Source organism: Mustela putorius, unplaced genomic scaffold (genome assembly GCF_011764305.1).
Source record: "Mustela putorius furo isolate JIRA1106 unplaced genomic scaffold, ASM1176430v1.1 tig00000228_pilon_pilon_pilon, whole genome shotgun sequence".
NCBI classification, from domain to species: Eukaryota; Metazoa; Chordata; class Mammalia; order Carnivora; family Mustelidae; genus Mustela; species Mustela putorius.
In genome coordinates, this window is record NW_025421322.1 from 25,434,808 (window position 1) to 25,450,887 (window position 16,080).

General features: G+C 42.9%; 1 protein-coding gene across 1 annotated transcript in view; it reads left to right on the plus strand.

Annotated features, from left to right (window-relative positions):
- FER1L6 (fer-1 like family member 6) overlaps positions 1-16,080 on the plus strand; it is a 111,688-nt gene that overhangs the window by 74,890 nt on the left and 20,718 nt on the right. The window contains exons 29-34 of the mRNA XM_004743522.3: positions 1,042-1,173; positions 2,065-2,190; positions 5,390-5,517; positions 9,072-9,242; positions 11,876-12,036; positions 14,267-14,409. Of these exons, the coding sequence (XP_004743579.3) occupies positions 1,042-1,173; positions 2,065-2,190; positions 5,390-5,517; positions 9,072-9,242; positions 11,876-12,036; positions 14,267-14,409 (861 nt within the window). The remainder of the gene's footprint in view (positions 1-1,041; positions 1,174-2,064; positions 2,191-5,389; positions 5,518-9,071; positions 9,243-11,875; positions 12,037-14,266; positions 14,410-16,080) is intronic.

Here is a 16,080-nt window from a genome sequence, read left to right on the forward strand (position 1 = left end):
TTGTCTATGTCCTCCTATTAAGAAAGGGCATAACTTGCATTGGTTAGCCTGGACCCAGCAAGGTAATTTGCAGTGGATGAGTTCCCCCTGACTCACCTCTCAGAGCTTCACATCATCATGCTCAAAATATTATCAAAATAGCAGGAGGTCTTTTTTTTTTTAACATTTATTTATTTATTTGAGAGAGAGTGAGACACATGAATGGGGGGAGGGGTAGAAGGGTAGAGAATCCCCAAGAAGACTCCCTACTGACCATGGAGCCCAAAGTGGGGCTCCGTCCCAGGACCCTGAGATCATGACCTGAGCCAAAATCAAGAGTTGGCTGGTTAACTAACTGAGCCACCCAGATGCCCCCAAGTAGCAGAAGTTCTAATTGTCACTAAAGTCAGCTCCATCAGACCCATCTTAACATTAGTTAGAGGCTATTAGTAGAGGCATATTTATGGATATGAAAATTGGGAATATGAAAATTACATATAAGAAATTTAGATAAGTAATTTTGATAGGAAATTTGCATAAGTGATTTAATTCTATTACCAGACATAAAACTCAATTCAATTTTGCATTTCTAAAGTACACATGTTATAACTTCGCATGTGGAGAATTCATGTCTATAAGCATGATAATAAAAACAAATATTTCATCATTTCATATGTGTTAAGCATGAGGTGCTTAGTGGACATTTATTGATATGCATGTCCTCAAAATATTTTAGTCTGGATCCAATAACCAAATGGTATCAATTTACTATAAAAAACTTTCTCTTATTAATAATATATTTTTAAAATTTTTGGTTTAGCTATACTTTTTGGAACTTCAAAGTTTATCCAAAAGATGTTATGAATTTCAGAGTAGTACTTAGTTCTAGGAATGCTGAGTCAATTATATGCCTTATTTTGCCAAAAATAAGTGAATAGGGTCCTCATAGATTTTTCCAGTGGGTGTATATCAAGGCTGGTTTGGGAGACTCTTGGCATTTCTCATTAAATCAATCCTGGGCCTTCCTTCCTCTGAGCATTCTCTTCTCTCTTCTCCCTAAAGATATATGATGGTGATCTTGAGAGTGAATTCAACAATTTTGAAGACTGGGTGAAAACCTTTGAGCTTCTCAGAGGCAAGTCTACAGAGGATGGCCATGGCCTCGATGGGGACCGCGTCATAGGGAAGTTTAAGGCAAGTTCCAAAGTTAACCCTTTTATTTGGCTCTCCTATCTGTAAATGCTCAATATGACTCAGTTCTGTTAGTGAGATTGTGGTGTGGGTTGTATGTAAGAAAATTCCTTAGTCTCTATGCAAGAGCCTCTCTTGAACCCCACAAAGTCTTCCCTGGTCTTTTGACCAGGCTTGTGGTCAATGAAGTGAGTTGGAACTCAGTCTGATGGGATATAAGGAGACAGAGCTGTTACCTAATAGGATTACTGAATTTTATTTTGCTTTCGTACCGCTGACCTACCAAATAGATGATCTATGCAGACCTACCAGCTGCTTGATTAAATGAATCAAACAACACCATTGATACTGGCAGACTCTTGGTGTCACCATCATCAAGCAGTGGTTGTCACTTACTCTGACCTGCTGTGCACTGAGTCATTTGGTGCAGAGTGGTGTGTTGGAAATAGCACAGGGATTGCAGTTGGCCCCTCTCTGATATTGTAACACTAACTAGCATCATGATTTTGGACTGGACTCTGTGGCACTCCCTGGCAGCATCTGAAAATAGGAATACTGCAGAAGGTTTGAAGGACATCGTGGGGGAAAGCACCAGCTCAGCTCCCTGTGTATTAAAGGTCCTCAGTATCCCATCAGATGCTCCTATCCACATTCGTCACCTAAGAGCCCTGTGAGCTGTTATTGTACCGACACCGATTCAGTGACATACCGTGGAGAAACTCAGATGCAAGCAGGTTATGTAAACTGCCTGAGGACACCCAGACACAAGGGTGGTGCCAGCCCAGGTCCTACTGGGTCCCAGGCTCTGCTCATTTCCCGGGCACTCTGCCTTATAGGGCTTTTGGTGGGGCATATGGCCATCTTGTTTCACTGGGTCAAGCTTTGCCATTCCAGGGCTCCTTCTGCATCTACAAGAGCCCCACGGATTCCAGCATTGAGGACAGTGGGCAGCTGAGAATCCAGCAAGGGGTTCCACCCAACCACCCCGTCAAAGTCCTGATCAGGGTGTACATTGTTGCGGTAAGCCACCCTTGTTGACCCTGGGGACTGTCTTCATCTGCTCAGGCTGCCAGCAGGAAGTACCACAGACTGGGTGAGGTAAATGACAGACATTTATGTCTCAGTGTTCTGGAGGCTGGAAATCCATGATCAAGTTGCCAGCAGAGCTGGTTTCTGGTAAGGTCTCTCTTCGTGGTTTGTCAGTGGCCACTTTCCTACATGGCCCTACCTCTGTGAGCATATAGACACATGCACAGACACACATGCACAGACACAACACACATATAACAAGAGTGAGTGAAAGAGCAGGAGAATGAGAAAGAAAGAGAGAGAGACAGGGAGAGGAGACCTGGTGTCTCTTCCTCCTCTTATAAGGCCGCCCATCCTTTTGGATTAGGGCACCACCCTTATAACCTCATTTAACCTTAATTAGCTCGCTAAAGACCCTGTCTCCAAAGACAGATACATGAAGGGTTAGGGCTTGGACACAGAATGTTGTATGCACTGCAGTCCATAACAGGGGGTAGGAAGTTTGGTTGGTAACATGCACATTTGCTGGCTTTTCACTTAGGGAAAATACTTTGCAGGCATATAAGAAGGCTCTGGGCAGCTTCATTTGCTCTGTGGTTATCTGATAGCTGGACACCAAACAGGCCTGGAGCAGAAAGCTCACAGACAAGAGAGCAGAACCAGGGCCGAGCAGGGCGGCTGTCACTAGGAAGCCCTCTCCCATGGCTCTGCAGTGTCACAGCCAGAAATTTCAAGTCAAATGTATTTCCAAGAAAAATATCCTTTCTGCTCTAGGTTTCCCATTTTCTGATAATGAGAGCACTACAGTTTTTTTCTTTTTCATTTTTTAAGTTTTTATTTAAATTCCAGTTGGTGACCATACAGGGTAATATTGCTTCAGGTGTACAACACAGGGATTCAACACTTCCACACATCACTGGGTGCACAGCATGACAGGTGCATTCCTTATTCCCCATTACCTATTTCCCCACTCCCCACCTACCTCCTCTCTGGGGATCATCTGTATGTTCTCTGTAGTTAAGAGTCCATTTCTTGGCTGACAGCACTCTACTTGAATGGTGAAATTGTTGGCCTGATTGCCTGGAAGCCTGGGGCCACATCTGATTTTCAATCAAACCAAATCTCTGCTGAACCTTTATAGTTCATGTATTTGTTCATATCCTACCCTTGGAGTTGATTTTCATAATCCTATTTGATTGTTGTAGTCTTATTTTAAGCTAAGTTCCTTGTTCTTATTACCTATATCCTTTTTTAGAAACATCAATGACGCATAAATCAAAGATGAATTATTCTTTAATACCAATAAGTTAACTTAGAAATTTTTTAGAAGTACTTGGGGGGTTTAGCTGGTTAAGCATCCGCCTTCGGCTTGGGTCACGATCCTGGGATCTTGGGATGGAGTCCTGAGACAGGCTCCCAGCTAAGCAGGGAGTCTGCTTCCCCCTTGCCTTCAGCCTGCTGCTCCCCCTGCTTGTGCACTCTCTCTCTGTGTCAAATAAATAAATAAAATCTTTTTTAAAAGTTTTAATTTAATAAAACATCCAAAAATGTAAAAAATACTAGTACTTAAAAGTTATTCCAAGAAAGAGATCAAATCTCCCTACCTTTGCAATTCTATCCCCAGAGATAACTTACTTCTCTTATGAATATGTAAATACCTCCATATCTATAGTTGACCATTGAACAATCTGGGGTGAGGGCACCGACCCCCCTTTCAGATGAAAATCCACATATTAACTTTTGACTCCCTCCAAACTTAACTACAAATAAGCCTACTATTGACTTGAAGCCTTACTGATAACATTGCCAGTTGATTAACACGTGTGTTTTGTATTCTATTATACACTGTATTCTTACAGTAAAGTAACCTAGAGATCAGAAAATATTAAGAAAATCATAAGAGAAAGTACATTGCAATACCCTATTGTATTTATTGAAAAACACCCCCATGTAGGTGGGCCTGCACAGTTCAAACCCACATTTTCAAGAGTCAACTGTCTTTATACTTGTTTACAACCACAGGTAAGTACTTACTTAACAGACTTTTGCTTCATGCATTACACATTTATCTGTTTTTCTCTTAGTATAATTTGGTCCTTTTCCAGATGGGTACTATATTAATTCAAAGAATCACTGGGTGTTCCTTTTCTTTGTAGTAGACACCTAGTGTTTCCTTGAATTAATGTAGTACCCGTTTATTCATTCGATCAGCAAATATTAAGACCCTGCTCTAGGTCCTAGAGATAATGTAATAAACAAGACAAATGTCACACTTGCTCTGAGGAAGATTGCACACTAGCTGAGGGGCGTGTGGAGATTAAGAAAGGACAGAAATAAGCAGAGGAGCACATAAAATTGGGTGATGTGACGAGAGCAAGCGGGGAAGGGGTATTTTGGGTTGAGTTCCTCCCTAAGTAATTGACATACGAGTCATTTACAAATATGACTAGGAAACCATGCTCTCATGAGCCTCCTTGAAAACACAGCTTTGTGCACTCACGTAGTCCATCTGTAGGACGGAGTCCTAAAAATGCGATCATGCCTCACTCAGCTCTCATTTCTGCAGAGTTTCTCTGTCTTACCATTCCTCACCAGCCTCCTACCTGGACCTTCACTTAGAACGTGTTTCCTTGGGACGGGTTAAGGCCCAGGTTGTCTGGAAGCAGACCTCACTCTGAGAAACAGACCACCACTCAGCTAGCCTGTGCTAAATGCGGGCCTGATGGAGTCATGGATTCCGAGCCCATCAGTTGCGGGGTGGGCCTTCGGGGCCCCCTCCCTGTGTTTTTACAGATAGATCTTGGGGAGGAGACGTGGCCTGCCTAAGATCATACAAGACATAGGACTAGAACCCAGAGTCATGCCTTTTGGCTCGTGTCCAGTGTAGTGTTCATTACTCTGTGCCTAGCGCTGTTTTCCACTGGGGAGATGACTCCAGAGAAAGTTCAACTTGAGCAAAGCTGTAAACATTTCTTTCAGCAGGAAAATGAGAGGCTAAAGCAGTGGTTATTAACCTCAGCTGCACACTGGAATCACCTAGGTTGCCGCTGAAAGTCCCAAAGCTCAGGGCCAATTAAATTAGAATCTAGGGATCGAACTCGGGCGTCCATATTTTTTAAAATCCCAGGTGATCTGAGTGTGCAGCCCATGCTGGGAACCACTGGACCAAAAGGATTTTCTTTCTCTCCAGGCGTTTAATCTCAGCCCCACTGATCCGGATGGCAAAGCGGACCCCTACATTGTGGTCAGGCTTGGACAAACGGAAATCAAAGACCGGGACAAATATATCCCCAAACAACTGAACCCAGTATTTGGAAGGTCAGTGGCCTCTGCGTCCTGATGTGCTGTCCTGTGTGTGTTTGCTCCTGCTGTGTTTCTGCAGGGGGGGGTAGTGCATGTGTGTGTGTGTCTGGAGAGCTGACCTCTGCCTGTGGTAACAGCCAAACTAACCTTCATGCAGAAGCACTAAATTCTTTCCTTGGTCCCTTCAGGAATATGGTTTTACCTGGTGATTTTCATGCCTATAGTTTTCCAAGAATGGTTTTCTTAGATCTCAAATTTAAGAGGCACCTGAATGGTCATCAGATTCAGCCTCCTGCCTTTGGACAGAGAAGTTTCCTTTTATAAACAAGCTAAGGGCAGCCCAGAGAGGTTTAGAAACTTGCTCAAGCTCACACAGCTCATGAGTGGAGGAGAAGGGGGCATACCTTTGGTCTTTTGTCTCCTCTCAAAGGGATTTTTCCATCAGATTATGTTGCAGGTGACCCCTGAAAGAAATAGACTGAATTACAGCTTCTGCTCGTGTTGTTTTCCTGCAAAGTGTTTCAACACACATTGCATTTGTGCATGTTTAGGTGCATGAGATGTTCTCCAGTTCACAGCAATCCTACTGGCCTCATTTGTCTTCTAGCAGTGTGTGGCACACATTTATATCCCTGCGTGGGTCTGTGTACTTAACTGCTGTTAACTTTGGATTCAGGTAAACGTGGGTTACATTCTGTCACATATAAGCTGTGTAACTTTATGCAGGCAGGTTAACCTCTCTGATGCCTGTTTTCCTACCAAACAATCGTGACACTTGACTCTCACTGGCCTCTAAAAATATACAGCACTTAGCACATCGCCTACACGAGCATGTGTTGACACTCAGAACACATTCGCTTTCTCTGTCTCTCCCGTGATAATCATTTTAGCAATGGCTCTGTCCTAACTCTACTTAACTTCTTTTTTTATGGAATAGCAAGGAGGGTGAGAGCAACTCTCCATTAGCCTCATTTAAATTCATTTACACTTTTGTGATCACGGTGGACCCTCTGATCTTTGACCAGAATGAACCTCTTAACACTTTATTGCTCCAGAAGAAATGAGCCCATAAACGATCTTGCCTGCTCCGATTAATGAGAATGATTAAAATAACGGTGCCGGGGAGGCCTACCCTTGCTTCTCTGATCCAGAGATAACTTTTATGATTACTTGCCATATTTGTAACCAGCACTTCGTTTTGCCAAGTGCTTTGTAATCTCTTTTTCGTTAGGTGCTCCCAGCGCAGCGCTGTGAGTTAGACTGGCTTTATTATGCTGTTTATGGCTATGGTAAACAGAAAAGGGGATGATGGAATATTCCTGCCAGCCCCTGGCATTGCGGAGACTCTGCCAGAAGCCCTCCATGTGCAGATGCTTTCTTTAATGTGTTTTTAATGGTTACTCGGGGACAGAATTTGCTGGCTCAATCCTGCATGTTCGAGCAAAGTAGAGGGCTTCTGTCCCCAACCTGGGGTCTGGGGAATCCCTATTTGCGACCTCACAGTATGAGGTTGTCACAGGCTCCATCCCCCGATGTCTGGCCCTTGGCCTGCTTTCCTTTCCTTTAGAGCTTCTGACATAACGTGGTACGTGTCTTGTTTGTTGGCTATCTCTCAGCTCCCCACGAGAACGTAAGCTCCCTTTGAGCCGGGACTTGGTCTAGTCCATCCAACGCGGCATCCCCAGAACAGGGCCTGGCACCGAGCAGAGAGATGCTTGGCAAGTATCTGGAGAGTGAATGAATGAGTCGATGGACAGGAAGTCCAACATGGTGAGCTGTTTCTGGTAGTTCTTTAATGACAGCTCCAGTGAAAATCCAGGAGCGCTTCATCTGTGAACACCCTGCTTGGGAAGATGGATGAAAGCAACTGGGTCTTCTGTCACTGTTGCCAGGGTGCTTAAGCACATAACAAGTCCTTCCTGGGTGACAGCAGCCATGTGATGGCTCTGATGGCTCAGAGACAGTGGCTGGAGGCTTCCTTGTGAGAGACCTCCAGAGTACCAAGCACCATCTGGAATTTACATCTGGGTGCCCCGGGCAATGCTCTGCCTCCTGATGGAAGGCACATCCTGATGGAGTCACAGCCATCTCTCTGGCCTGGTAGAGCTGCCTCAGTCAGTTACAGCCCATGGAGCTGGGGTGTCTCTGCTTCTTTCTCTCAGGAAGGCTTCATTGGCCGGGGGGCTGTGCTGGAATTGTCTCTACCACTGGAGAGTGAGAGCCGGGGCTAAGTGGGTCTGACCACAAGGGTAGCAGCCCAGACAGGCCTGCAGACATGGAGGGAAATCATGGGCCTTCCATTCTCCCTCCTCACAGTCCCTCGCTCACAGGTCGGCCCACCACACCTGTCCCAGGGCAGCTGGAGTTGGGAAGAGCTGGAGAACACTGGTGTCCTTTTTATTTTCTTTTCAAGAAGATATTTCCCTAAATTCACTCAGAATTAACTTCTTTTTTTCCTCCTACTTTGTTGTTATTATTATTATTATTTTATTTACATTCCAGCAAGTTAACATACAGTACAATATTAGTTTCAGGTGTAGAATTCAGTGATTCCTCCCTTACATACAGCGTCCAGTGCCCAGCGGTACAGGTGCCCTCCTTAACGGTCTTTTGTAATGCTCAGCAGCACGGATAACGCATTGTGCCAGGAAATCCCACGGCACTGCTTTTCCTTTCAACATCTTGCCCTGATGTGGTATCATGGAAAGAGCTCAGAACTAGCGGGGTCAGGGACCTGGTACTTACCCTAGTTCGGCCTGCTTTATGGTCCAGACAAGTCACTTCTGCTCTCTGGATTTCAGTTTCCCTACTGTGAAATGAAGGGGTTGGATACAGTGATTCCTGAGATCCTTTCCAGTTCAGGGAAACATTCATTGCTTACTCTGTGCAGGGAAAGCCAGGGCTCCAGCAATGCAGAGATGAGGGAGGCAGGTCTCATGGTTGAGGAGCTCAGAATTTTGTTGAGATGGCATTGCAGTGCTGCAATTCTGTTTTCGGGATTTTCCGTCTTCAAAAGGCTTTCCATTTAAAACAAACTCAGCTGACATCCCCCCATGAAGTAACAAGGGAGGGGAAAGGGAATGGTAATTTATTGGGCACCAGTTGAATACTTGCAAGCTAGATGTACACTTTGTATAAACGATCTCACACTTAACGATCTTGCTATATTATAAAGAAGACATCTTGATCCCCATTTACACATAAGGAGGCTGAGCGGGATGAAATAACTTTCCCAAAGTTTTATACCCAGGAAGGTGCAGATTCACATCCAAAATTGGAAATCAGTTCTGCTGGAGACCAACCCCCCAGGTTTTTCATACCCACCTAGATGAAGACTGTGGGACGTGGTCCACAGAAGAGGGGATTATTGGCTACTGGAAATTGACAGCAGAATTGGAAATAGAGTCTCAATGAAACACTAAACCAAATAAATATCTACTAAGTATTCACTGCATTGCTGAGTGTTTAGTGAGTTCCTATGAACTGCAGGCTAGCTAGAAGCAGACCGGGGAGATGTTCCCCATGTAGCCAGATGTTGTAGATTCCTAATGCCTCTACTTGGACCACAGGTCATTTGAGATCCAGGCCACATTCCCAAAGGACTCTCTGCTCTCCATCCTGATCTACGACCATGACCTGATCGGGACAGATGACCTCATTGGGGAGACCAGGATTGACCTGGAGAACCGTTTTTATAGCAGACACCGAGCCATCTGTGGCTTGCAGAGCCAGTATGAGATGTAAGTACTTCCTGGGGACAGGGGAGCACTGCCGGGCCAGCCCAGACTCTGCTTGAATGTCTCACAGACTTTCTAGGTCAGCAGGGCTGTTTGGGAAAACTATTTCCTGCAGGGTGGTTGGGGCTGGGGAGGCATTGATTTAGAACCCAGATCAGGTTCTTCAAGAGTCAAGAGCTCTTACACATTCACTTAAAGGGGGAGGCTGGGTGGGCAGAATTTCCTGGTGAAGAGTGGTATTAGAAGAAGAATGATTACTAGTACACAAATCCCAATATCCCAGTGAATTATAATGAACACTCACATGTACTTATGATATACTGAACACTGTACTTCATTCAGTTCTCTCAAAACCCACTGAGTTGTTATCCTCATCTTACAAACAGGAAGGAATGGACCAGCTCTCACTCTTTACAATGATTTTGAATCCTGCTTCATCAAAAAAAATTTTTGAAAGATTTTATTTATGTAGTTGAGAGAGAGCACACACATGATCAGGGAGAGGAGAGAGGGAGAAGCAGACTCCTCACTGAGCAGGGAGCCTCATGCGGGGCTCAATTCCAGGACCCCAAGATCATGACCTGAGCCAAAGGCAAGTGGCTTAACTGACTGAGCTACCCAGGCACCCCCCTGCTTCATTTTAAAATATAGACTACTAGCTTTATTTTTTTAAGTGTATTTTATCTGATACCTTAAGAAAAAAAAAAATAAAAATCTTAAGAATTTCAGCCAGGAAAAGTTTTTAAAAATTCATTAGATTTCCATGGTATAATTTTAGAAATGCTTTTCTTGAATATAAAATAATGTATATTCATTGCAGAAAATTGAGGAAATACAGGAAGTACAAAATTATGCTCAAATTATTCTACCCAGACATAACTTACATAAAAATTTCTTAATTATTTCCTTTGGATTTTTTTTTTCTGTGCTGTTTTCCCTTGAAGTTGGCTCACACTACCCATGTCATTTTTGTAAGCTGAGTCTTGCAACTATCCCTGTATCTTAAGCATTCTGTAGTGTCTTTAAGTATTTCTTGAAATCATTATTTTGGTAGCCTAGAAATCCAGTTTGGTTTTGGGGACTCATGTGAATGTAAAAGCCCCCTTAGGTGTTTACATTCCTAAGTAACAGAGAAAGTGCCATTCAGAGAATGACGCATTGTTCTCATTCTAAAGTCAGGGGAGGAAGTCCAGGCAAAGATGGTGCCTCTTCTGTTCAGAAGGATTTCTTTCTTTCTTTCTTTCTTTCTTTCTTTCTTTCTTTCTTTCATTCTTTCTTTTTAAAAGATTTTATTTATTTATTTGACAGACAGAGATCACAAGTAGGCAGAGAGGCAGGCAGAGAGAGAGGGGGAAGCAGGCTCCCTGCTGAGCTGAGAAGCCAATATGGGGCTTAATCCCAGGACTCTGAGACCATGACCTGAGCCAAAGGCAGAGGCTTTAACCCACTGAGCCACCCAGGGGCCCCTAGAAGAATTTCTGACAGTGGAACTGCCAGGGAGCAGAACAGTATAGTCAAGGGAGCTGTAAACTTTGTTCAGTAAATTTTTTTAAATAGTTGAGAGCAAACAAACAAGCAAACAAACAACACCAAAATGAAAACCAAAGCACCTGTTTTGGGGGAAGCCTGTGTATGTGTGGCTCTGGGCATGGCTCGGATGAACTTTTCAGGGTCCTCATGTCTCGGGCACAAGGTAGGAACATTGAACACTGCTTCATAGTTATGTTTTGATTTATTGAAGTACTTAAATAAATTAAGTTCTGGTGAATCCTGTGTCCCAGTGAGCAGAGAAGTCCATGCTTGTCTTGGTCATGGCTCATGGGGAGCATTTCATTGTAACTTACTATTTTTTAACCAAACAGCTAGTGTTTAAAGGAGGAAGGGGTTGGAAAGATTTAGAAAAGAACCACTAGGAAAATCACTGATTGGAGAAACAGCACATCTAGACTCTCCACCTGTGACGTGAGTCTCTGATATGATTTTGGTGGGGGAGGGGAGGGGAGGAAAGAAGTAGAGTAATTGAAAGCCTGATCTAGGCTTTCTTCTTAGAAATAACAGTCAGATGGCTCTTTTGCAAGGGACAGAATGAAATTAAGAGGAACTGCATGCAAAGAAATCCGGACCAACAGAAAGCAGACAGTTGACTGCCAAAGTCGGGGGGCGGGGCGCGGAATAAGGAGCAACCACTTAATGGGTCCAGGTTTTCTTTCGGGGTGATGAACAATTTTTGGAACTAGGTAGAGGTAGTGCTTTTACAACATTATGAATGTACTATATGCCACTGAACTGGTTCATTTTATGTTATGTGGGTGTCATTTCAGTTTTTGTTTTAAGGTACATTTCTTTAAAACACACACACACACACACACACAGAACAACTATCAGCAAAGCATTTTTCTGTCGTGCTACTCAGAAGTCTTGCCTTTCATTCAGGCATGCAGACGCAGAGGTATTAACCAGAAAAGAGAGAAAACAAAAGAAAAAAAAAAAAACATTAGCCCGAAGTGCATAGAATGGCAAGAAATCTGAAGGAAACCACTGATCACACTTAGGTGGTCCCTTTAATAGCTACTTTTAAGTGTGTCCTCCCAGGGGAAGCCAGGCCTCACCCCACCCATCCTTCCCTCTCTTTTCAGAGAAGGATACAACGCCTGGAGAGACACATCCAAACCCACTGAAATCCTCACAAAGCTCTGCAAAGACAACAAGCTGGATGGACCCTACTTTCATCCTGGGAAAATAGAGATAGGAAATCAGGTCTTTTCTGGAAAAACGGTCTTTACGGAGGAGGACACTGGTAACTCCCACAACACATCCTGCTGACGTTGCTTTCGTTTTGAAAAGCGTGCTTCTGGTAGTATTTGTGGCGGGGGAGAGTGGCCAACTATTGTACAGTAATCATGCCCCTGGCAGAAAATTTGGACAAGAAAGGATGATAATGAAAATCACTCAGAATCCCCAAATTCAGAGAAAAGCATGCTGCTTGCTAGTATATCTCCATACTGTGTGTGTGTGTGTGTGTGTGTGTGTGCGTGTGTGACACAATTGGAAGTATGCCATATACAGTTTTGTATCCTGTTTTTTCTATTTCCAAAAAATTATGATGATTTTCTTTGTTCTTTGAGACTGTCATTGATAATACTCTTTTTTATGGCTGTGTCACTTATGTACCTTGTGTTCATGTAGTGACACTACGATATGGTGAACTCCCTTATACATATATTTGCACATTTCTGATATTTCTGTAGTGTGTATCACAGAAATAGGATTGTTGTGTTGCATCGTAGGCAGTAACCTTAAAATGAATATGATATAAAATAAATCATTAGACACAGCCCAAATTACCCCCCACTGATGTGATACCAACAATTCTTATTTTAGCACCAAGAAGCAGATTTTCCATATAAGCCTCATGGGACATACCCACAAGATCCCAGAGGGACTTTCATAAAATTGAGGATGAGAAAAAAAGCCACCTTAACTTTACTTTCACAATACAAATACTGGTAGATGCTGCTGGCATCTAGCGGGAAGTGGTCAGAGATGCAACCAAACAGCCCACACTGCGTAGCCAGCCTTGTAATGCTACTCCCATCCACTTGATGCAAATCAGCAGGTGTAGGAGTATACATGTGCAAAACATAGGTTCGTAGGTTCCAGTACAAACCACCCAGATAAGGACATATCACTGGATGTTTTCACACTGTTATGTTGATCCCACCACTTCGACACCAAAATTTCTTCCTGCCTTGTTATTTTGACGCCAAGAACCTCTCAAAGGTTTTTTGCACACTAAATAATGACCATTTAAATTGTGTATTAATGACATACTAATGAATTTCTCTTGAACAAAATATTTTTTCACAATATACTCTATTAGGCCAATTTAATTCCTTTGTCAATACTCTACATTTTATGATGAAACCATTTTTTTTTCTTTTTTGACCACCAAGAATCTGAAATGATGTTCATTTCCATCAGTCAAGAACTGATTAAACTTTACAATAGAAGATTTACTTTCTTTTTTAGGTTTTTAAAGTATTAATTAATTAATTAATTTTTACTGTGTTAGTTACCATAAAATACATCATTCGTTTTTTGTTTTTTTTTAAATTTTTTATTTTTTATAAACATATATTTTTATCCCCAGGGGTACAGGTCTGTGAATCACCAGGTTTACACACTTCATCATTCGTTTTTGATGCAGTGTTCCAAGATTCACTGTTTATGTACAATACCCAGTGGTCCATGCAATACAGAAGATTTAGTTCACTGATTATGTGCTCATCCCCATCAACTTTTACTGGTTGTTATTATTGTTATTGAGAGATTGTGTCTGTCGTGGGGGGTTGGTTTAAAACTAAACTCAACATCCCTATGTCAAATTCGGCCATTCTAAACTTTATCAAAAAGATTTGATTTTTTCCAACAATTTTTGTGTTATGTTTATACGCACTTTTTCTACCAGTAGTTTTTATTATGTATGGTCTTCTTTGGTAGGATGGCAGATCTGAGAACCTTTCCTATGAGCAAGTGTGTTGGTGGGAAGGAACAACAATAAGGAGAGAGAAAACCTCCTTGAACATACTGTGCAGATTTCGCTGCCTTGTTTGGGACAATCCAGATCCAGTAGGCCCTGTCACACTATGGCATTCGCAAACAGTCTTATATCTCCAAGAAATATACCCTTTCCAGTATCTCAAAGCACACTTGCTATTCACAGGCTCTAGAGGAATCTGATTCAAGGGGCAAATGGAGCCCTAGGCTCTGAGACTTTGACTGCTCTCTGGTCATCTTGTCAACCCATCTCCCTTCCTGCTCTCTAAACCTCCTGTCTTTTTCCCATCCCCCAACTCCACTCTCTTACTGTCCTTTTTCTCTTTTGTGGTTTTGCTCTCTCCCTGTGCCTCACTGCATTTAAATTTAACCTTAAGGGAGTGTTTAAAAGTGCACCTGACAGCCCATCACTGTTCCATTAGGGGAACCTATAGCTGATGAATGTCTTTATTTTTCTTTCTTCCTTGCAGATGAGACGGTGGAGTCTTATGAGCACCTGGCCCTCAGGGTTTTACACTCGTGGGGGGATATACCAGAGGTTGGGTGTAAGCTGGTTCCTGAGCACATAGAAACTCGGCCGCTGTACCACAAGAATAAGCCAGGAATGGAGCAGGTAGTGGCTGAGACTGTTCTGGACCCAATAGGAGTTTTCATCCCCAAGGAATAGGACTTTATCTCTAAAAGTCTCTCTTGTGTGCCTTAGGGTAATTGCTCTCAACCAGGGACAGTTTTGCCTCCCTGTCCCAGACTTTAGCAATGCCTGGACATATTTTTTGGTTGTCTCAAGTGTGTGGGGATGCTGCTGGCATCTAGCAGGAAGTGGTCAGAGATGCAACCAAACAGCCCACACTGCGTAGCCAGCCTCCCACAACAGAGAATTAGTCAGCTCCAAATATCAACAATGTTGAGGTTGAGAAAGTCTACCCTCAAAACAGAGTTAAATTTAGTGCTTTTTGCCTTTTAATGGATTTGAGTTATCACACTCCTCTTTTTTAAAGATTTTATTTTTTGACAGAGAGAGAAGGCACAAGCAGGGGAGTAGCCGAGGGAGAGGGAGAAGCAGGCTCTCTGCAGAGCAAGGAGCCCAGTGTGGGGCTCCGCCCCAGGACCCTGGCATCATGACCTGAGCTGAAGGCAGATGTTTAACTGACTGAGCCACCCAGGCGCCCTAAGTTATCACACTCTTTTGAAAGAATTCTGTTATTTGAGAAACTTCAAAATCCATCTGACATGCCCAAGACATTGTCCAAAATCTATCAGTAACCCCATGAATTTTCCCAGGGAAACTCATTTCCCAGTCCATTAGTTTTCCCAGGGAAGCAGTAGATGATGACTTATTTTAAAGGACTGACTAGAGGAAGCTGTGTGGAAAAAATAACCAGAGATCCGGGTTATGAGTTAGAAGTAAAGAGAAGATCAACTTTATTAAGAGCCTTCTTGATATGTACTTATTAATTATATGTACCTAAATTAATAAGTACTTAAATACTAAGCCCTTTATGTAAATTATCTAGTTAGGATGATTGTAGATTTGTTGATCCAAATGATGGCCATTTCAAGAATAAGAGGCACTGCTATTAATATTTAGGAGGGGCACCACCAGGGTTTTCCTACACAAATAAAGATGTATGGTCACCTGTTACTCCCTAACATAGCCTCATGGTGTACTTATTATGATCCTTGTTTTTAAGATGAAGAAATTGAGGTTCAGAGAGTTAAGTAACTTGCTCAAAGTTACTCAGCTGTTAGTAGTTAAATGGGATTTCACCCAGGAGTTTGAGTTTTAGTCCTGTCCTAGCCCTGGACTCACTCCCGGTGTCACTTGGGCAAAACACAGGAGCTTGACTCCAATGGGGCAGGAATACCCACACTGCTATCTCAGTAGCGTTAGGGCATAAAAATAGTGATAGCAGGTGTGGGAGAGTGCCTTGAAAGGATAGTTTTTATCAGATGTAGAAGCCTATGACTGGTTCCTGAATTTCACTACCAAATGTTTAAAAGCTTTGGGTTATTGGTATCCTTCATTTTACCATGTGGCTTTTTGGTTACAAGCGAATGTTAATATCTTTTTAGAGACTCTAGGATTAAATCCTCACTAATTCCTTCTTCTCTTCCCAAATGATATACTTTTTGATTAAATTGTCCCTTCCCTATGAAAGCCCTTGTATTTTCTAGCCAAAGCCTCCCCCTCCCCCAAATCCTACAGATCCTCCCTGCTCTGGTTGGGAACCCCACTTCCTTCATATAAAATTTCCCCTGACCATCACAGGCTTTGTTGATCTCT